Here is a 21,892-nt window from a genome sequence, read left to right as displayed (position 1 = left end):
AATGGCTATATGAGACCAAGGACGGGAAGGGACAGATAAAGGTTTAAGCAGACCAACCGGGGCTTGATAAGAGGCCTTATTACGGGCACAAACCTGACAGGCTAACACAAACTGTCTGACATCGGGACCCATAGAGGGCCACCAAAACCGCTGACAGACGGCAGCCAGCGATCTCTGAACACCGGGATGACAAACCAACCTGGACCCCTTGGCCCCACCGGATGACCTCGGAACGGAGCGATTCTGGAACCCAAAGTCGACCCGCCGGGCACCCTTCTGGCACTTTTCCCTCCCGTCTGGCCTTCCTCACTCGCTGTTCGATTCCCCAGCGTAGGGCACTCACCACCCGCCCCTCCTGGAGGATGGTTTCGTCCCTAACAGAACCGGAGACCTCGAACAAACGAGCAAGGGCATCGGGTTTAGTGTTCTTAGAACCCGGCCGGTACGAGAGGACGAAGTTAAATCTGTCAAAGAAGAGCGCCCATCGAGCCTGACGTGATGTTAACCTCCTGGTTGAACGGATATACTCTAGATTCTTGTGATCCGTCCAGACCAGGAAGGGTTCCGAGCTCCCCTCCAACCAGTGACGCCACTCACCCAAAGCCAGTCTGACAGCCAGCAGCTCCCGATTCCCTATGTCGTAGTTTCGCTCCGCTGGGTTAAGCCGGTGTGAGAAAAAAGCCCAAGGGTGCACCTTGCTATCCTTAGAAGATTGCTGAGATAGAACGGCACCAACCCTGACATCCGATGCATCCACCTCAACAATGAACTGAGAGGTAGGATCTGGAATAGAAAGAACAGGAGCACTGATAAACCGGGACTTTAAATTATCAAAGGCCTCCTGAGCCTTCTTACCCCAGACAAACCTCTCCTTAGTGGAGGTGAAAGCCGTAAGGGGTGAGCAATATGACCAAAGTTTCTGATGAATCGGTGGTAAAAATTGGCGAACCCCAAGAAACGAAGTAGTGCCTTACGGGAGTTGGGGACAGGCCACCGCTCTGAACTTGGCTGGATCGGGATGAATCTCACCCACAAAACCCAGGAACGAAACTGACCTCTTATGAAACTCCCGCCTTCACATAAAGTTTGTTCTCTAACAGCCGGCGTAAAACTCGGCAGACATGCTGAGTGTGTTCCTGCATAGAGGAAGAAAAGATGAGAATATCATCTATGTACACAAAGACAAACGTGTTAATCATGCCTCTCAGCACATAATTAACCAGAGTTTGGAAGACAGAGGGAGTGTTTGTGAGCCCGAACGGGAGAACGCAGTACTCAAAGTGTCCAGTAGGGGTGGTAAATGCTGTCTTCCACTCGCCGCCCTCTCTTATGTGCAGCAAATGATAGGCATTGCGCAGATCTAATTTGGTGAAAACTGCGCTCCCTGCAAAAGCTCAAAAGCTGAAGACATTAAAGGAAGAGGGTACCTATTCTAAATAGTAATGTCAATCAAGCCCCTATAATCAATACAGGGACGGAGGGAGCCGTCCTTCTTTTTGACAAAGAAAACCCCCGCCCCTGCGGGAGAGGTGGAGGGACGGATGAGACCGGCACGTAGGGCATCATTAATGTAACGGTCCATGGCCTCTCTCTCAGGAGCAGACAAAGAAAAGAGTCTACCTTTAGGCGGAGAAGTGCCTGGGAGGAGTTTGATAGAACAATCGTATGACAGGTGGCGAGGAAGGGAGATGGCCCGGACTTTACTAAACACCTGACCAATGACAGCATACTCCGCCGGGACCATGGTCAAATCGGCCGCCGAAACCTGAGGAAGAGAAAGAACAGAACCCGAAATAGCAGGACCAAGACAAGACACATGACAAGACTGAGACCAAGCTAAAATAATATTGTGTTGCCAATCAACGTGGGGATAGTGCTGTGCCAACCATGCATGGCCCAAAATGATGGGAGAGAGAGAGGCATGAAGGATGTACAACACAATCTCCTCACGATGATTGCCGGAAATAAAAAGACTTACAGGAGGGGTGCAGTGAGTGATCTGTGCCACCTGCTGACCTCTGATGGACCAGACATCCAAGGGGGCCTCAAGAGGGACTGCAGGAACACCACAAGCGCGAGCCAGATCTTTACTTATAAAATTGCATTCACCGCCCGAGTCGAACAGAACCGTGGTAAAATGTGTCAAGGCCAGAGAAGGACAGAGTGACAGAGAGCTGAGTACATGATGACAGGGAGGATTTCTGTGACGTGATGCCCACCAGGACCCCCTGATTCACCGATGGGTGTTGCCTTTTACTGGGCAGAGTTTGGCAAAGTGCCCCGGCTTACCGCAGTAGAGGCAGAGGGAAGAAGGGCAGAGGGAAGAAGGGTTCTGAAGACGACGCTCTCTCTCTCTCTGCGATAATCGCATCCTACCCAACTGCATGGGCTCACTCTCAGCAGGCAAAGGGTTACTGGACTGACTGGACTGGGTGGCCTGGCTCAGAAAGGCCCGGTGACGGAGAGAATGGCGCTGGTTGCGGAACAGCATCTGGGCTTCAACCCTCAGTGCGAGCTCAATGATGCCGTCGAGTGAGTGAGGCAGGTCGTGGGTCGCTATCTCATCCTGAATGCTGTCAGAAAGACCATCAATAAACTGCGCCCGGAGTGCTGCCTCGTTCCAACTGCATGCCGCTGCCAAGGGCTTAAGCAGACCATTAAATTTAAGGCTCAAAAAAAATTAATGATCACATTCGTCTTATCTTTCGTAACGATCTGCTAGCTGCCCGTCCCATAAGCAGGCTGTCAAAAAACGCGTCTCTGTAGGCAGCCTGGGCTTTGAGATCATCACTTTTTACCAACCACTCAAACCCAAATTAAAGTTTTCCAACCAATCTCGGACCGGGGATGGCTGTTGTTAGGTAGAAAAAGCCAGTGCCAACCCTTATAACAGTCACTCCATGTCGGTGATTGGAATGTCTTTAAAATGATGTAAGTGAAGTCATACATTGCTAATACTAAATGATTTCATCGTATGGCTGGAAGTGTGTATAGTAACTTTCTTGTGGACTGAATAAAGTCTACGATTGGCATTTCTGTTTAAGACAAAACCCAGCACCATGTTTTAATTCTTGAAGTGATCTTTATAGGCTTCTGTATGATTGTTAACTGGACTGGATTGCACATTGAACTTGAAAGCGCGACGCTCATATCCGATAGCGCACGTGCACAGGCAGAGCTTAAACGACTTCATGTTCACGTCTTTGTGGCTTAAACGGACAAATGCTCATATGTCAAAATAGCTGTCTTTGTGATTTTCACAGTAAACATGTGGTTACCGTTCGTCTTAAACGAATAAACATTGTATTGCATTCGGTCTTATAATAAGCATAAACTGTCTCTGTCATTAAAGTTAATTAAATATATGAAAAAGAAAACGTTTGTATCTTCGTAAATAAAGAATAATCCACATTTACTTTTAAAAAAATTTGCCAAACATCCTTTGTGTTGAGCTCTGCTATTTGAAATAAGTTTAAGGTTTATCATGGAATGTAGATTTCCCGATCTTTTGCTTCATTAATTCTGAAAAATTTTGTTCTAAACCTGTACGAATTTCCTTTTTCTGATATTTTGATAAATGATGGTAAGCACACAGCTGTTTGTAACCATTGACTTCCATAGTAGGAATAAAAACAACATGATGGAATTTAATGGATATACCATTAATTTTGTGCTTACCATCATTTATCAAAATATCTTATTTTGTGTTTATCAAAATAAAATAAACTTCTACAGGTTTAGAACATAAGGGTGAGTAAATGATGACACAATATTTATTTTTGGATGAATCCCTTTAACAGAAATACAGCAGAAATGTTTAAAATTCACCCTTCTTATGTTTACATCTTATAATGCATTCATTCATGCTTTCTTGATACATAGTTACACATCGTTTTCTTTCATGGACTATGGACCCCCTAAAGTAGCTTTGGCCACCCCCTGGCCTAAAATCACTGATACATACTTTAAAGTATATAATTAAGAATGTTTTTGGCATTTATTTGAGATACATTATGGTCTTTATTAATCAAGCAACAGAAACTAATCATAAGATTAATATGAAGGTATATTTGGTGCAAAACAACTGCACACCTGTGACAGTGGAATTTGTATTTGTAGAGATTATCCACACATGTGTATCAGTAAATTTGAAGTCACAGATGAAGAGTTGCAAACTTGTAGATTTTTTTTCTTTCCCTCAAATACAACACAACAGTTACACATTCACAAATCCATCAGTGCAGCTGCACAAATCCCATTTTACAAATCACAGATTAAGAAACTCACAAGCTCACGTTTTTTGCTACAATTGCTGCAGTAAATATGGTGCAAAACCTACTTGAACACCTGCATCAAAGTATGTGAAGTCACACACAAATTTTGTACATCCGCAAATCAGTTTGTGCATCTGTGCGATGAGAGTTGCATGTGTGTAAAAAAAAAATTTCACAAATATTTTTTTATTTTTGAAATATTTTCTAGCACAAACACAAGTAGGCCTACATAAATTCAACTGCTTGAATCTGCTGCTACGAGTTTCAAACACTCTTTTTCGTGTGCTCTCTCAGTGTTTCCTCTAGGATTTTTTCCAGCTGTGGCGGCAGGGGGCGCCCATGATGATTATAAATGTACATTTTTTTTTAATGTAAAAAATAGGCTACAGTAAACTAACATGCATTTTTTATCATTTTCATGCTGTCATTTACTTTTCTTATATATATAGCATATTGCTTTTCTATGTTTGATCTAAACTGTATTTTCTTAAAAAATACGTAAGTTTTATAGCTTCATACGGATCTTTCATTGTAGTTTTAATGTAGTGTAAAAGTTCGTGCTCGTGTTTAGCGTTACAGAGCGGTTGCAAAGTCACGCACAATCCTGTTGATAATCCGCACCGCTGTGATTGACAGAACACCCGACCAGTTAGCCATCCGACATCAGCAGAAATTTTATTCCACAACCGGCCTGTTTGACATAAAGACCCCGACCCGGTCACACCGCAAATCGCGCAGTTAAATAGAAACCTTTAATGCTCTTCGCAGACAGATCTTAAACACAAAGCACGGTGCCATTTAAAAACTGTTACCTATCGGAATCCAGTCGAATTTTGGTCTTGGATATAAGACCCGCAGTTTACTCTCGCCTATTGAGTCCCGACCTGGATCTACAACGCATATAGCACGTTAATATTATTACACCTGTTACATCAAATATTAGGAGTTTCACCCGCGGGTACCCCGACCCTGTTGTTTCGTCTGAAAACAGACGAAACAGTCTCACCGTCTGCCTCCAGTTTTTATTACCAACGTCCTTCTCTTCCACGGGAATAATGTAAGTTACAAACAGATTCGACTATTAATGTCTTGCAGTCCCATTTAAGTAGTATTCAGTGTTTAGCCTTTTGTTTTTGGACAAACATCTTATCATTTAATGTGAAACTTTGTGAGGGTCGATCTAAAGCACAGAAGATTGACTGACAGCTGAGGGGTCAGCAGCGCGCTGCGCTTATAGCCTATATTCTGAATAACTAATGTCCAGATAAGTTGATAATATGAGTACAGTGATTCCAAATGAATGTCCAAAAACCTCGTAATATGTTAAATCGAAAGTTTAATCATGTCATTTCTCGCAGCTCCGCGCTGCATCCGTGTATATGCGCCTGTGAACAGCATACGCGTGATGACCTTGCAACTTAAATTACCTTTAATTTATTGCCATACAGATAAAAGTAAAATAACATTCGAAACTGTAAATTGTGTATTTTTTATTTGTGTAAACTTACAATAAAGAGAAAACCTTGTGCTTATTTAAAATAATTAAAAACACAACGTGTTTTCTGCTGCTTTGGTTTAACAGCGCGTCAGAAAAAAAGAACAGCAACTCAAATACTTTTTTAATTCGTATTGTCAATCTGATAATTATAACATATTTCGTGTAGGCTTATTTATTTTATTATTATTTCTCAAAACAGAGACGTAGCCTAATCATCATCTGTTGATTTAAATCGATTTGTGCATGAAACTAAACCCATGGAGGAAATTATGATATTTTAGGAGATTTATTTATAAATGAGTGAACAACGCGCAATCCACAAATAAATGTATTTCTTTTAAGACAGCCAGTCTGGCAGGGCGGACATTTCAGTAGCTTTATTTATTTTGCGAACTGCCGCCGTGGGTTTTGTCTAGAAGGGATACAGAAAATGCCGAAAAGTTTAGTATTAGATTTGGAGGTAGGATTTTTAGGATGAAAACAATGGCTCTGGCTAAATGAGATACAAATACTTCCTACAATCCTGTGAAATTTTGTGTTTAGAGTTGGGTTTGGGTGAAGGATTAGGATAAAACAGTGCTCATCCGGCGGATTTCGTTTGCTGTATCCCTTCTATTCACAACCACAGGCGTGGCGGGGATGTTTTAGTCGTGGCGGGCCGCCACGGTTGAATGTATATAGCGGAAACACTGGCTCTCTGTTTTGCACCAAATATCTCGAGATAAATGGTGCGAAAGTGATTTGTATACCTGTAGGCTGTGCTCAGCACTGCCCACCAGGTGGCGCCTGACACTCACTGATGCAGAGTTTATTAATTACCAGCAATGTTTCAGCAAGGTAAATCGCCTTTATCAAGGTATTATTTTCACCAAGTGGAGAACAATATAAATGGGAGTGCTAATTATACACAGATGAAGGTAATTACATACAATATTCCAATGATTCATTAGTAAACAAAATATAAGTTCCCTAAATCTAAAAACCATCAATATAAGTAGATTACAAAATACAAGCAGCAAATACACACATAGGCCTACATTTAACTAAGATACATGATTTTTCTTCTAATATACTAATTTGGATGATTATTTCTGTCTTTTTGAATCGGGTAACTGAACAACTAAATTGTTTTTATTATTATCTAAACAGTTGTTCTGATTTCTTAACATTTACCCTGGATGCTAACCCAAATCAAATCAGCTTTTTAGACTTGTGGGTAGCTTGTAATTTTTTACATAGGGATCCGATTAAAAAACCTACAGCTCATAATACACTATTGAGAGTGGATTCTTATTGTCATGAGCAGGGCCGTACAGAGGATTTTATAAATACCAAGGTCCATATGTATTTTTCTAGGGCATGCACCCCAGAAAAAAATGTCTTATTTCTCTGCTCTACATATATGACTTCTAACACATCAGAAAAAAAACAATCAAATAACTATAGATGTCAAACCATGTCGGTATGCACAAGACTTGTGTTGTTTATTAGTAATACATTGAAATAATTATTTTACCATCCTGGGCACATTGTTGTGTCAGTAAAGTAAACATAGGCTAACTGAATATAGGTGAATGTAATCTAGGAGATAAATTAGTTAGATCGGACCTCTCTTCTCCATCTATACCAACAGAAACCACTTTAACACTGTCATTGTTGAAAATCATATGTAGGAAAACAAATAGAGAGTATAAAACACGCATCGTGAAACATCAGAGTGCAATAATATGCAGAAATATGAACCTTCCATTAGCACTGCATTTTGTTGAACTTAATCATCCTATAACTTCATTATTGTATATAGGAATTGAGAGGGTATTTTCATCTAGAAGGTGAGGTGAGTTGGACCAATTTTTACTTAGACAGGAGGCCTTTTAGGTATATTAAAGCCTATTAGGTATATGTAGGCCTATGTGTGTATTTGCTGCTTGTATTTTGTAATCTACTTATATTGATGGTTTTTAGATTTATGGAACTTATATTTTGTTTACTAATGAATCATTGGAATATTGTATGTAATTACCTTCATCTGTGTATAATTAGCACTCCCATTTATATTGTTCTCCACTTGGTGAAAATAATACCTTGATAAAGGCGATTTACCTTGCTGAAACATTGCTGGTAATTAATAAACTCTGTTTCAGTGAATGTCAGGCGCCACCTGGTGGGCAGTGCTGAGCACAGCCTACAGGTATACAAATCACTTTCGCACCATTTATCTCGAGATATTTGGTGCAAAACAGAGAGCACATGAAAAAGAGTGTTTGAAACTCGTAGCAGCAGATTCAAGCAGTTGTATTTATGTACTTGTGTTTGTGCTGGAAAATATTTCAAAAATAAAAAAATATTTGTGAAATTTTTTTTTTACACACATGCAACTCTCATCGCACAGATGCACAAACTGATTTGCGGATGTACAAAATTTGTGTGTGACTTCACATACTTTGATGCAGGTGTTCAAGTAGGTTTTGCACCATATTTACTGCAATTGTAGCAAAAAACGTGAGCTTGTGAGTTTCTTAATCTGTGATTTGTAAAATGGGATTTGTGCAGCTGCACTGATGGATTTGTGAATGTGTAACTGTTGTGTTGTATTTGAGGGAAAGAAAAAAAATCTACAAGTTTGCAACTCTTCATCTGTGACTTCAAATTTACTGATACAGATGTGTGGATAATCTCTACAAATACAAATTCCACTGTCACAGGTGTGCAGTTGTTTTGCACCAAATATACCTTCATAGATTAATCGTCCAATTAGTCGTTAGATTAGTTGATTAATCCATAAAATAGTCAAAGATTAATCGTTTAATAGATAGTCGTTTACCCCAGCTCTAACGTTGTGTTTACTTGTGTTATCTAATTTGTTTCATGATCTGAAACATTAAAGTGTGACAGCACTTTTTTACACTACTGTATACACATTCACTCCATACTAGTTTAGAGACATAAGCATTAATAATTAATAGGTATGTGTTATACAACTGTTCACATTTTAATGATTGATATTACATTAATGCATTCGACAGACGCTTTAATTCAAAGCGACTAACAGTGCATTACAAGATCTACATTTTATGAGGAAATTATTTCTGGGAAAAACCCAGTGAGCCATTTGATCCACATGAACACAACATATGAATGCATGTATGATAATGAATTTAGCTATACTAATGGACCTTCAAGACAATACCAGTGGTAGTGAATAAAGCATAGGTAAAACTATAAAGACAGTTTTATTGCTGTACTTTTTACTATGCAAAGGAGTTCCTCACAGTGAAGCAAGGGTGGGTCACACTCTGTAGACCCCTTATGATGCCAACAGCCAAAAACAGGAAAGTGCAAAAGGGAAATTTCCAGCTTAGCTGAAATGGATAAATGTACACTTCAACAATCATTCAACATTCTTAGCCTCCACCCTTTGAGTTAGGAGGCAATAATAGCAACAAACCAAGTTCTGAGTCTCCGCCTGTGTGCCTAGAGACACCTATAGATTATCAGTTCTGAGCTTCTGGCCTATGAGCTAGGAAGTGTAACAGAAAAAAACAAGTTCTAAGTCTTTATTCTAGAAAGACAGATCACCCATCATTTACTATCAGAGACTAAAACAGATCACCCCAATTTCTAAGTCAATAACCTTAGGCAATAGTCATCATCTGCAAAAAGGTTAAGCTCAGGAGAGCAAACCTTCACTTTAAGGGTCCTTCATCTGTGTCTTCCTGATTACTAGAACCCTCTCTGTGCTAATTTTAGCATTTATTGAATGACCAATTTGGATCGTACTTATACTGTTAAGGTAAAATTTCTTAGCTGGTGCCCCGAGGTTAAGGAGAGGCGGGTCATCTGACAGAAACACACACAGTCAAATGACATGTGACTAAAATTCGACTTCATTGCAGACTTGTTTACAGCACACCACATTATTGCTATCACATGTAAAAATTGCTACACTGCAACTCAGTTGCTAAAGAAGGCATGCTTAAAAATAGAAGAGAAACTTACCGGTTGTTTCGACTATACCCTCCAAAATCACAACTATTTCAAACTGCTCAGTCTGCATCGACCGCTGTGAAAGCTCATAAAAAGGGCTCTTGGTGTCGATGACATGACAGATCGTAAGAGGTGAGACAAGAAAGAGTTGGTCAGCTCCGGTGCTGAAGCCTACGTCCAGCTCTAGTTGATCCAGCGGGAGGAACTCGCCCTCAGGTGTCTGTCGGGACTGCAGGAGTGAGAAAAAAGTAAGCCATGAGGATGCATACTGAATCATTAGAGGACATACAAGTACAAAATGAATGCTTACAAAGCCTATCAAGTAGTATTATTATTATTGCATAGGGAATAATGTATTGGGAATTTTTTTTTTGTATGTGAAATCTTGATAAAAGTGTTTATGTTGTGCAAGTTTGTGGCAACACCTCCTGCAAACCTCATTTATTCAACAAAGCTGTGAGTCAACATTTTTTTGTAATTTAGCTGACATCTTTAAAACACAAATAAAACTTTTTTAATTAAATAAAATGTGATGTAATTGACAACTAGGCATTGGCTGAGACCTAAAATTAAAAATGGCAGAATATTAATATAAAACTATAATATACTATAACTATATAAGAATAACAGTGCCCTTCAAAGTTACACATATACGGTAGTAAAAAACTACGGTAGTAAGTTAATTTTTTAAATCATCTCCACAAACTCATTGCATGTTAAGTATATGTTTTAAAATATATAACAGCTTTAGAAACTTTGTGTAAAAGTGTAAAAACATAATAATGGCTTTTATCAAGTAAAAAAAAGAAGATCAGAAGTAAAATTAAACAAATTAATACTATACACTACTTATCAAAAGCTTAGTGTCAATCAATTATTCTTCATTGATGTTATAGGAATTAACTAAAATAATAAAAATCAAAACCTATGTTATATTTAATAAAAGACAAAGCGGTTATAAAAATATGTTTATAAGAATAAGTAACTATAAAAATAAGCTTTTGAGATAAAATCTGTGACCCAAAACATTTGACTGGTTTTGCTAATTTACATAAAAAAGTACACATTAATAATACATTAATGCCAATTCACACTATGCGCGTTTTCTCAATTAAAGGAGCGGTGAATCAAATACTTAATTTTAACTTGATACTTTGTTATATAAGAGGTCATCATAGTTAAATGAACATCCTGCAAGTTTCAGAACTGAAAACGTCCGTGCTACTGAAATATAACAGTTTTTGGCACCAAGCCAGTTTTACAACCAAGTGTGGAATTCAGAGAAATATGACGTCAAAGTAGAATTGAAGCACCTCCCTATAGCCAAATACAACGACCACTTTTGTAGCCCCGCCCACAGCTTCGCGTGACACACGTGTGTCTCAACAATCAGTAAACATGTCTTTAAAGATTGCCAAATGTAACCAAAATGACTTTTAAAAACCTTTTTTCCAAGAGACTTTTATTTTGACGTGGTGATCTGTTATGATAGAGTAACCATGGTAACGAAGTCTTGGGTTGTGGAAGAACCGCGTGGGAACCACACAGAAGCTGAATACTTTAACTCTTTCCCCGCCATTGACGAGATATCTCGTCAATTAAAAGAAAATGCTTCCCCGCCAATGACGAGATTTTCCGTCTTTCCGCAATACCGCTATTATATACCGCAACTTTTTAAACCCGGAAGAATTGCCCTATGGCAAGCTGCTGCATGTCCGTGTCTGTTTTAAAGATCGCTCTGAATGGGATCTCTATGAAAAGTCCGTCACAAAAATGGAATTATCTCTGCTTTTTGCTCAAAATATGGTGTTTTTGCAAAAACCTACCCATATTCAAAAGCTGATTGCAAAAGAACCACTAAAGGTAGGATGAAACGTTTTTTTTTGTTTGTTTGAAAGCAGAGGGTCTGTTCTTCCATTTGGTATATTGTATGTTTATATATTTAAAGAAGAACATTTTCTGGAAGGCATTAAACTTTGGTGAAAATCATGAAAAACGCTGGCGCTGGCTGGCAACTTTTTTTTAAAACGCTGGCGGTGAAAGAGTTAATTCTGAGGCTCAGAAAATAACATTATAGGAATGCGTGGATAAAGGTTGTTTTTTAAGAAGTTCCAGCTTGTGTGGGGAGTGTTTGATTACCTTGTGTACTGTGCGGATTCACTTGTAAAGAAGCAAGTCGATGCTGGATTTGTAGAGTATTAATCTGACGAAAATGACACAGCAAGTAAGACATTTAACTTTATTTAAGTTACTGCGTTTCACTATTGCTTTGTTAGAAGAGATCGCTTGATATGTCCTGTTGTAACATCCGTGTCTAAACACGTATGTTTGACTGTTTTAATTTACTAAAAACATTAAATGATTAATAAAGGTGCAACACTTAACAATACGATTGTAATTTAACCGTAGAAATATGCAAAGTTAGTGATAAGGAAGGACTTATCAGCCGCAATTTAGATTATGATGCCCGCTTACTGTGTTGTATACGGTAATTTAGGCAAGTTGCGTTTGAACAGTCAAACACTCAACAAAGCTTTTTATCATATAACTGTGGTATGTAACGTTACGTGTATCTAAGAGCAACCTCACAAGCACAATAGAAATATACAAAGTTATTGATAAGAGCTTATCAGCCGCAGTTTAGAATCTGATGCGCGCTTACTGTGTTGTTTACGGTACTTTAGTCACATCGAGTTTAAAGTTTTGTTTCTACTTTACTATACGTATTGTCATTTATGTGTATCATCTTTAGCACCCAGAATCTTTTGTGGGTCAAACATGTTCAGCTGCTATTTTCACACATTAATGTTTTTATAACATTTCACCACATGTAATGACGGGAAATGAAGCCGTCCAATCATAGCAGTGGGTGTTTACGTCCAGGTCTTTAATGCGGCCCGCCCCTTCAAACGAAGCTTTTCTCCAGAGAGCCACTAATCCATGTTACAAAATAGCGTATAACTTATTGTTTTTGATGTTTTTGAATGTAAAAACCACGCGAACATCATAAGTACACCTCAGAAAACAGCATAAAACAATAAAATCAACAAATTCACCGACCCTTTAATGAATTTGAATGAATTACGATGAAATCCCGGCACATCCAAACGCCAGGGGGCGCTCTCATGCAAAAACTCCCTTTGTACCACAGAAGAAGTATCATTACAAACACTATTCCAGGAAATGTCTACAGGAATATTTATACACTGATCTTCAAATTGTTTCAGGTATATTTTCATGATAATAAAGAATATTTTTAATGATTTTTATTTAACGAGTGTTGCTTTTTTAAATGCATGTTATAAACGACTCCGACTCAAAATGATTTTAGATTGATAAGGACTTCCTACTGACCAAATGCGGTAGTATACGCACAAGCTGTGCATGAAACAAAGAATCGCAGCCTTGCGATTCAGAATCGATTTCAGACAGGCATTTTAAATGGGACACGCGATTTAATCGTTACATCCCTAATTCACACTGGTCCAACAACAATCAACTTCAACAAACAACAAGATTGTAAAGTCTCATTTACTTTGATCTGCCATCTGGGTTTTACACTGACCCAACAGACTCCAACAGTTGGTGTTTGTTGGATCAGTGTGAATTGGCCTTTTAGTTGTTACCGTGAAAAGCATGACCAAAGCGTGGCACATACCTTGAGTAATTTACAGCGGATCTGAGCCGAGACCATGTGGCTGTTGCGTAGATTTCCAACCCTAAACATCAGTGTGAGTTTGCCGTCCCGCATGGAGATGGCTGCGTTTTCACTGAACATTAATGTCTCTGCTCTCTTTTTGGGCTGAGACATCTTAATAAACATACAGCCTATTAAAAAGGCATCCACTATGGAGCCCAGAATAGACTGAAATAGGAAAAGAATAATCCCCTCGGGACATTTTTCAGTGATGTATCTGTGCCCATATCCTATGGTGGCCTCTGTCTCAATAAAGAAGAGAAAAGCTGAGGGAAAGTTATAGACATTGGCCACACATGGTGTGTATTTCTCATCATGTGCTCGATTCAAGTCCCCTCTAATGTAAGCGATCACCCACCACATCGAAGCCATGAATAACCAAGCCACCGTGTATGTGAGGATAAAAATGAAGAGGTTCCAGCGCCACTTGAGGTCTACTAAAGTTGTGAATAAGTCTGAGAGATATCTGCTGGTCTCTCCACCCAGGTTTCCATGTTGGACATTACAGCGGCCGTTCTTGTCTACGAAACGTTGACGCTTTCTCCTCTTATCTTTCTGATGGCTTGATGTTGTGGTGGTCACTACTTGATAGTCATCACCAAATTTCTTCCGAAGGGCAGACATTTTAGCCTGCGCAGACAGCAGTATAAACAGATGGATTACTTACACATTAGCTGTTGGTAAACAAGTTAACACAATGATTCTGGGATAGCCTACGTTAAGGCAAGAATTGGCTACAATTAAGTACCAAAAGGTACAACAATGAGTATTTATTAACTTTTTTATGCAGACAATTTATTAATTGATTAATGTGCTGGTTAATTATTTTCTAAATAAAATATGTTTTCACATACACACTTTACATACTACATAGATTTTGGCAGATTTTTTTCTTCCATAATTTTACTGCTTCTTTTAAATCCAATAAATAACCTACAATATGCCAATACGTCTGGAATCATGTCCATAAAAAACAAGTTCTTATTTTGACAATATACAATATGTGTCAACATGTACAGGAGTATAATTGTGGTAATGCGTAAAATGAAGTCAACTCTTTTAAAACAGAAACCTACTCACATAATCACAGCAATGCATAATGTGTGGCATCTAGATCTTAAAATTAAGGGAAATATACTGAATCAATAATAATAACAAAAAACTATGATGCCATTATTTCCCCATACTTTCTCTCTCGACCTATCGTTGCATCATATCGCTTAGCTGTTTATTTATGAGAAAGTATTATTACGCGTTACCTTGATGTGACTGAAAGTAGAGATGCAGGAAAAACTCTCCACAGGCGCTGTCCAGCAGCTCGTGTTCTGAACCACGCAGTCTCTCTTTACTCATCTGCTCAGTTTTAGAACCTGGAGCTTAAAGTTGCTGATGATTTTCATCATCAGACCACACATGAACGGTCAGATCACAGATACGCGCATAGCTCACTCCTAGTTCGCGCATCAACCGATATTGTAGATACGTTTCGACATCTGGCAGGGTCTGTCTGCCCAGCAATGTAGCAAATGTGCATTCTGTATGTGGTTTCTGAATATCCAACAAACAAAACAATACTCAAAAGCCTCTGAGTAAAATCAGAACTGATTGTGCTGATCGGACGCGCTTCAGACAGGAAGATTTACATGATCCGTTGCCAAACCTAAAGCCGGAACTCTTCTACGCAATCGGACTCTCCAGGAGAAATTAGTAAAATGGCAAAATGTTGCGACGACCACTGTAAGTCTGTGAAGCAGCTCTTTGTGTGTTGCTTACTTCGTTCTCAGTAAGCCTGTCGTCGATGCTCTTCACACAATACTGAGGTGTGTAACATTCAGGGGAGGGCGGAACGATTGCAGCTCGCGCTTATTGGTCAAGTAAGTTACACCTAAATAGAGATTTAACTTAACAGTTAACATGTGTTGTCAATCAGCTGTAAGTGATTTAACGTTGCATACTGTATATTATACTGTAAATATAAACATACAGTAGGCTATTCATTGTATAATGTAATGAAGAGCTAGTTGCCAAATTGTATTCAAGTAAAGTTGTTTTTGGTAATTGTTTATTATTATTATTATTGAAAGTTAAATTCCATATTCACTCACAGAATTAATAAGGTTTAACTGTACTAACCATGTTTTTGTAGTGAAACCATGGAAGCCACAAATTAACATTTTTGTCACAGTAAAGATATTTTAGCCATGGTATTATAGTAAAATTGGGGTAATAAAAAAGGTAATCAATCCATCAAAAATGTATGTTTGCTTACTACACATTTCAAAACTATAGTTAAGTTTCAGTTGGCTAAAAAACATTTCTGTATTTTTATCCAGTTAAGAAAATATGCAAAAGCTATTTTACATTGAATAAGATTTCTATGGATAATTATGCATTTATCACACAGTTTTATCTAAAGAGACCCACAGTGCATCCAAGGTATATATTTTATAAGTATGTGTGTGTTCCTTGGGAATCAAACCCATGATATTTGTGCTGCTAATGCAATGCTTTACCAACTGAGCTACAGAAGTAGGTTTCCTTATAAGGCTATAGCTTTTCAGGACTTCATGGAACACCAAAATATCAAAACAACTATCAAACCTTGGGCCTACAAAATATTTATTTTATAATGCTTGTTGTATGCAGTTTTTGCATAAAATATATGAAATGCACATGTTATGCTCATTTAACATTGATATGTGAAGCAAACCTTTGACCGGTTACATAAGAGCCAATTTTTGTTATTTTAATTATACATTATGTTGACCCTTCTCTGAATTTATGCGAATATGGTTGGTCACTTATATCTAACAACAGATATTACCAAAATACTGGAATTGTTTGGAATTTAATAATAAATATTTTACTATTTTACACTAATTTCATACTAATAGTTTACTATTGTTTGTTTGTTTTTTAATACTGCAGTTTGTTTTAATGTTGTGGTTTTAATGGTACACATACCTGTACCTTCTTACAGACTTGTTAAGATGCTGTTTAATATCTGAAAGGTGTCCAGCATTAAATACAATTTAATAATGTGCAATTAAGAGTGATTTTGTGTTATGTAACACAGAAAATGTTTAATGTTTCAAAACTGGAATAAATAGCATGGGTAAATATAATTTTATAGTGTGTTTGGAAAAATCTTTTGTCATTAAACCTAAGATTAATCTTTTTAATGCATTTATTTTGTGTGCCTATTTATAACTTGTGTGGATTTCAAATGTAATTTTCTCATCAAAGGAGAGCAATGACCAGCTACCTGCCTGGCATATTGCTGTAGTCTACCTGCCTAATTTGATTTGTGTTGACAGTCTGATTTACTGATGCATTAGGTAGATGCATTTTGACAAATCCTGATGTTACTGAATATACTGTTTGAAAAACAAAAGACAAAAATACCCACACCTGCAACATTTTTTAAAGCAGCGTTTATATGCTTTGTGTATGTGTGTGTGTGCCATGTGCCACAGATAAAAAATACAAAAATGAGCCGCTCCTCCCATCATTAAAGGATAAATAGATTATTGATTTGTGGTGGTTAAAGAAAATCAGTTCCAATATAAAACCTGTGGCTGGCATATGTTTTCAATGGTTTCCAATAGAAGCATCACACTTTTTAAAAACACTAGCAGCTGGGGGGTTTTGCCAGGCAACGCTCTGCATTTTTCTGCGCATAGCACTGAGTGCCCAGAGTTGAAAAATGTTCAAACTTGGGGGAAACGTTCAACTTATCTTGGCTGATTTAGTAAAATATAATGTCTATGTAAAGAACATAAACAACTAGGCTTAACCAATCTAGATAATTGAATCCCTCAAAATACTATTGCCAAAAGGCTATACAAAGTGAACAGATAAATTAATCCTTATTTATATATATATTAATATATAATAATAATATAATAATATTTTACATTGTCATCCTGGCCCTAAGGGGTGTGGCCCCCACTACAGCAGGCATCCCTTATTTTTTTTTTTTTTGACATTGGTGGGGATGCAAATGATGTCATTATATTAAAGGTGCCATAGAATGAAAAACTGTATTTACCTAGGCAAAGATGTATAATAAGAGCTCTGTACATGGTAATGACATAACATCAGCCTCAAACGCATTTGTTTCCACTACGGCATGCATCCCTTATTTTTCTTTATAAAAGGCGGCAACCCTAACCAAGTGTGACAGACTTTATGAATCATCGAATCACAAACTCACTTGACTGTCTTTTTTTATTCTTCATACCATTCCATACAACTATGTCGACTCATTTGACCTACTAGATAAGGTGATGGTGCATTGGATAAGACACTCGCCTTTGTTGTGAGAGACCTGGGTTCAAATCCACTGAGACACACCATTGTGTCCATGGGCAAGACACTTAATCCCTAGTTGCTCCAGAAGCGTACGACCTCTGACATATATAGCAATTGTAAGTCGCTTTTGATAAAAGGGTCAGCTAAATTATTATATGTAAATGTAATAGGCATTTGAATTGAGTATACTGTAGGCCTATATAACTATCCCTTTAATTAATATTGTAAATATTTGCAGACAATAGTTTCAGGAAATTAATTATTTAAGGAAACATTGAGTCACTGATTTAACTGATTTGTCAAACGGCTGCATACTACTACATACTACTAAGCTGCAGCACAGATGCACAAGACTGTACGCAGCTGAGGTGGGAGTGATCTGTTTACTTGCAAAACAGCATTTCTAATTATTTATCTGGGTATCCTTATTTGTTTTGAAACTGGACTATTTGGACAAATAAACATGAATAAGCTCAGCTGCTCATTCTTTTACCTAGACGAACAGTTAAGTAATTGCTGGTTAACAATTTGTACATTAACAAGTAGTTTAAATGGGTCACGTTCAGTTACTTTTTCATACTTGTTTCATTGTCTGTCAACAGAAGCAGAGAATATACAAATTAAAAAAATATTTTTAGGCAATCAGCTGTATTAAAATATAGTTTGTTACAGTTCAGAGAGTAAAATAATTTAAAAAGCCAATGTAGTCAGAATGCAAATATGACGTGGTGATGTCACTGATATGCTAGTCACGTGATGACATATTCTAGCAACAGTTAGCGCCTTTTTAATGCAGGCTTAGCTACTTCCCATTGAAAATAGTTGGCAACACTTTAACCAAGCCATTATATGGCAGAAAGAGTAAGTGTAGAAGGCTGTTAAAAATTCAGCCACTCTTTATGAACAACATGATCTCACAAAGTTCCGTGGGATAGTCACACAATTTTTTGCTCATTTTTCCGTGGCATTCTCATGGATCTCCGCATTTTTCCGTGGGCCTGCCATGAACTTTCTTTTCTGTGGCATTCTCATGGATTGGTTACTCAAATGCTTTTTCCTTTTTTCAAACCATTGTCGCTTCAGTTTGGGTTAGATTTGGTGTTTGCGTTAGTATGTCACTGTAAGTATTGGTTTATACAATTTTTTTCTGATTCATTCTTTTATATTTTCTAAACTTTAAACAATTGTCGCCTGGCGCTGGGGTTAGAGTTGGGTTTGGATAAGGATGTCATTTTATGTCAATCTAATCCTAAACCGAAGCTACAATGGTAAGAAAATAGGACAAAACAGTTGAGTAACCAATCCGTGAGAATGCCACGAAAAAGAAAGTCCGTGAAAAATACGAAGATGTGTGAGAAATGTGTGAAATTCCATGACTATCCCATGGAAATTTGTGAGATCAGGTTATGAATCACTCGATTGATTTGTTCAAACATACAGGTTCATTCAGTGGGGAAGGGTTTCAACCCAGAATAAGAGCTTTGAAAGGATGATTGGTGTAGGGCAGTGGTTCTCAAACTTTTTCAGCGTGCGGCCCCCCTTGTGTACAATGTATTTCTTCGCGGCCCCCAAAGAAAATTTATGACAATTTTGTTCTAAAACATAATATTTTAATTAGACAAAACATATTAAAGTATACAAAGTAGTGTTGTTGGTTAGTAACCTTATTTTTTTAGGTTTATTTACACAAAGTTTATAAAAAATGTATGTATTTTATAAAATGTCATAAAACTGGGCCCCCCCTGGCACCATCTCGCTGGCCCCCAGTTTGAGAACAGCTGGTGTGTGGAACATATGGGAAAACTGTTCTTTGGAGAAGACTTCTGCGTTATATTTCTGAGCCAATATAGAAACTGCACAAAGAACTATGGGAGTAAAGTGTCCAACAAAGTTATTTTTGAACATTTTCATTCCCTATGAAGTCACTAGTCTTGAGCACTTTGGATTTAAAACAACTTTTAAATATGGCGACCATAACTGATATTACTCAGGAGTGCCCTCTAGATCAGGGGTTCTTAACGTTATTCCTGGAGGCCCACTGCCCTGCACATTTTGTATGGCTACATTATTTAACACACCTGATTCAAATCATCAGCTCATTAGAAGAGATCTCCATGAACTGAACTGAGTCTTTTATGTTGAAACAGAGCATAAACTGACCATACTTTGTTTAAAATGTTATTCTTCTTGTTTATTAAAGTGCTCATATTTATTAAACTTGTGTGCTATTGCTTTAATTATTTAATTTTACTGCCTTGTTTATTTCATAATCACACAAATTAACATGTTAAATTGGTAAAAAATTTATCTGAAGAGTTTCGTTGCCAAACGAGACGTTTTATTTTTCAGAAATCTCGTTTTTTGGTTGTGCATTCCAATTAATATCAATTCAACTGCAGTTGGTTTGTTTTGATTTAAACCTTCATAACTTTAAAAAATACAGCTAAGTAGCACCATAAAACAAAATAATAACATGATAACATAATAATAAACATGCTTTGACAAAAATGTTAAAAACGTATTTATCTCGTTTTGCAACGAAACTCTAGCCTGGCTCCGCCCTCCTACATGCTTCCGCTTAATTTTCATTTCGCTTCAGTTGCCCTGTCCAAATGGCACACTCCAGACTTGTGGTCCTCCTCAGAGTCCACACTTTGATGACATCATGTAGTCCCTACCCAGTCTCACAAAGTTTCGTGATATAGTCACGTATTTTTTTGATTCTTTTTTCGTGCTATTATCACGAATTTTCGCGTTTTTTCGTAATCGTATCACGAATTCCTGTTTTCGTGTGATTATCACGTATTGGTTACTCAACTGCTTTTTCCTATTTTTAAACCATTGTCGCTTCGGTTTAGGGTTAGATTTGGTGCTTGCATTAGAATGTCACTTTATATATTGGTTTATACTATTTTTCCTGATTTATTTTTTTATATGTCGCCTGGCGTTAGGGTTAGAGTTGGGTTTGGTTAGGGATGTCATTTTATGTAAATCTAACCCTAAACCGAAGCGACAATGGTAAGAAAATAGGACAAAACAGTTGAGTAACCAATACGTGATAATCACACGAAAACAGGAATTCGTGATACGATTACGAAAAAACGCGAAAATTCGTGATAATAGCACGAAAAAAGAATCAAAAAAATACGTGACTATATAACGAAATTTCGTGAGACTGGGCTGTGTAGTCCAGACTTTAGGGACCCTTGATGCGAGTCCACATGGGTGCACCGGAGTCGTATTTTGGGACAGACTCGAGCATCACACCGGAAATAGGTAGAGAAGTTGCCTGTCAGTGTGAACTCCTCCCTTCCGTCGTCTGATTGGTCTGATTGCCCTTTTGCAAGGACTTCTGGGTTGGCAAAGTGCGCGAAGCCTGCTGCAGTGCGGGCTTCACTCAAGACCAAGGCAAAGGAGGCACTGATGAGCACACTTCAAAGCGTAAAAATGACAGATGGGACACCCTACGAACTCGTAGACTAAGCGAGAACGCGCAATTTAAGGCCACGAGACCGAAAGTCCACATGAAGTGCGCCATTTGGGATAGGGCCAGTACTGTTTGGGACTGCTGTGTAGAGTTTTGTTTTCTCCTGCAAAAATGTGCTGCTCCAATCAGCGAACAGAAGGGAGTGACTAAGAAGATGACGTTGAGGTTGTGCGTCAGTTTGAGTTGTAGTTCAGTAATGGCAGCAGAGAAAGACGTGAGAAAAACTATTCGGTCTGTTGTTGCAACACTGCTGAATATACAGAAGTTAAAGCCGGAGCAAGAACAATATTTGCTAAGTTTTGTTGGTCTGATCATTCAGGCCTGTTGTTTCTGGACGGTTTCGGCGCATGATATACGTCACCACCACACGTTAGCGATGGCAGATCCTGAGTGACTCTGGGCAGATCCAATAGTTTTAAACTTCAACAGAGGACCCTCTTTAAAGGAACGCTTTGCAATGGAGCGTGGCCAGACTCTCTGTACAAATGAAATGAAAGTACGAGAGTCTGGTTGGACCAGGCTAACGAAACTCCTTATCTTGTTTCAATTATTTTATCTACAATTTTATATTATAATGGAGGCATATAGTAAGTTTTTCATAATAAATAAAAAATAGCAAGCTACTGAAATAGCAC

At 38.0% G+C, this 21,892-nt stretch overlaps 1 protein-coding gene across 1 annotated transcript in view; it reads right to left on the bottom strand.

Annotated features, from left to right (window-relative positions):
* The window catches only part of kcnj3a (potassium inwardly rectifying channel subfamily J member 3a), a 118,017-nt gene extending 102,769 nt beyond the window's left edge, over nt 1-15,248 (bottom strand). The window contains exons 1-3 of the mRNA XM_065273124.1: nt 14,716-15,248; nt 13,418-14,086; nt 9,772-9,988 (exon numbers count right to left, since the gene is read on the bottom strand). Of these exons, the coding sequence (XP_065129196.1) occupies nt 9,772-9,988; nt 13,418-14,080 (880 nt within the window). The 5' untranslated portion in view covers nt 14,081-14,086; nt 14,716-15,248. The remainder of the gene's footprint in view (nt 1-9,771; nt 9,989-13,417; nt 14,087-14,715) is intronic.
* Nucleotides 15,249-21,892: the final 6,644 nt, after the last annotated feature.

Source organism: Paramisgurnus dabryanus, chromosome 15, assembly GCF_030506205.2.
Source record: "Paramisgurnus dabryanus chromosome 15, PD_genome_1.1, whole genome shotgun sequence".
NCBI lineage: Eukaryota > Metazoa > Chordata > Actinopteri > Cypriniformes > Cobitidae > Paramisgurnus > Paramisgurnus dabryanus.
This window is presented reverse-complemented; position numbering and strand designations above follow the sequence as displayed.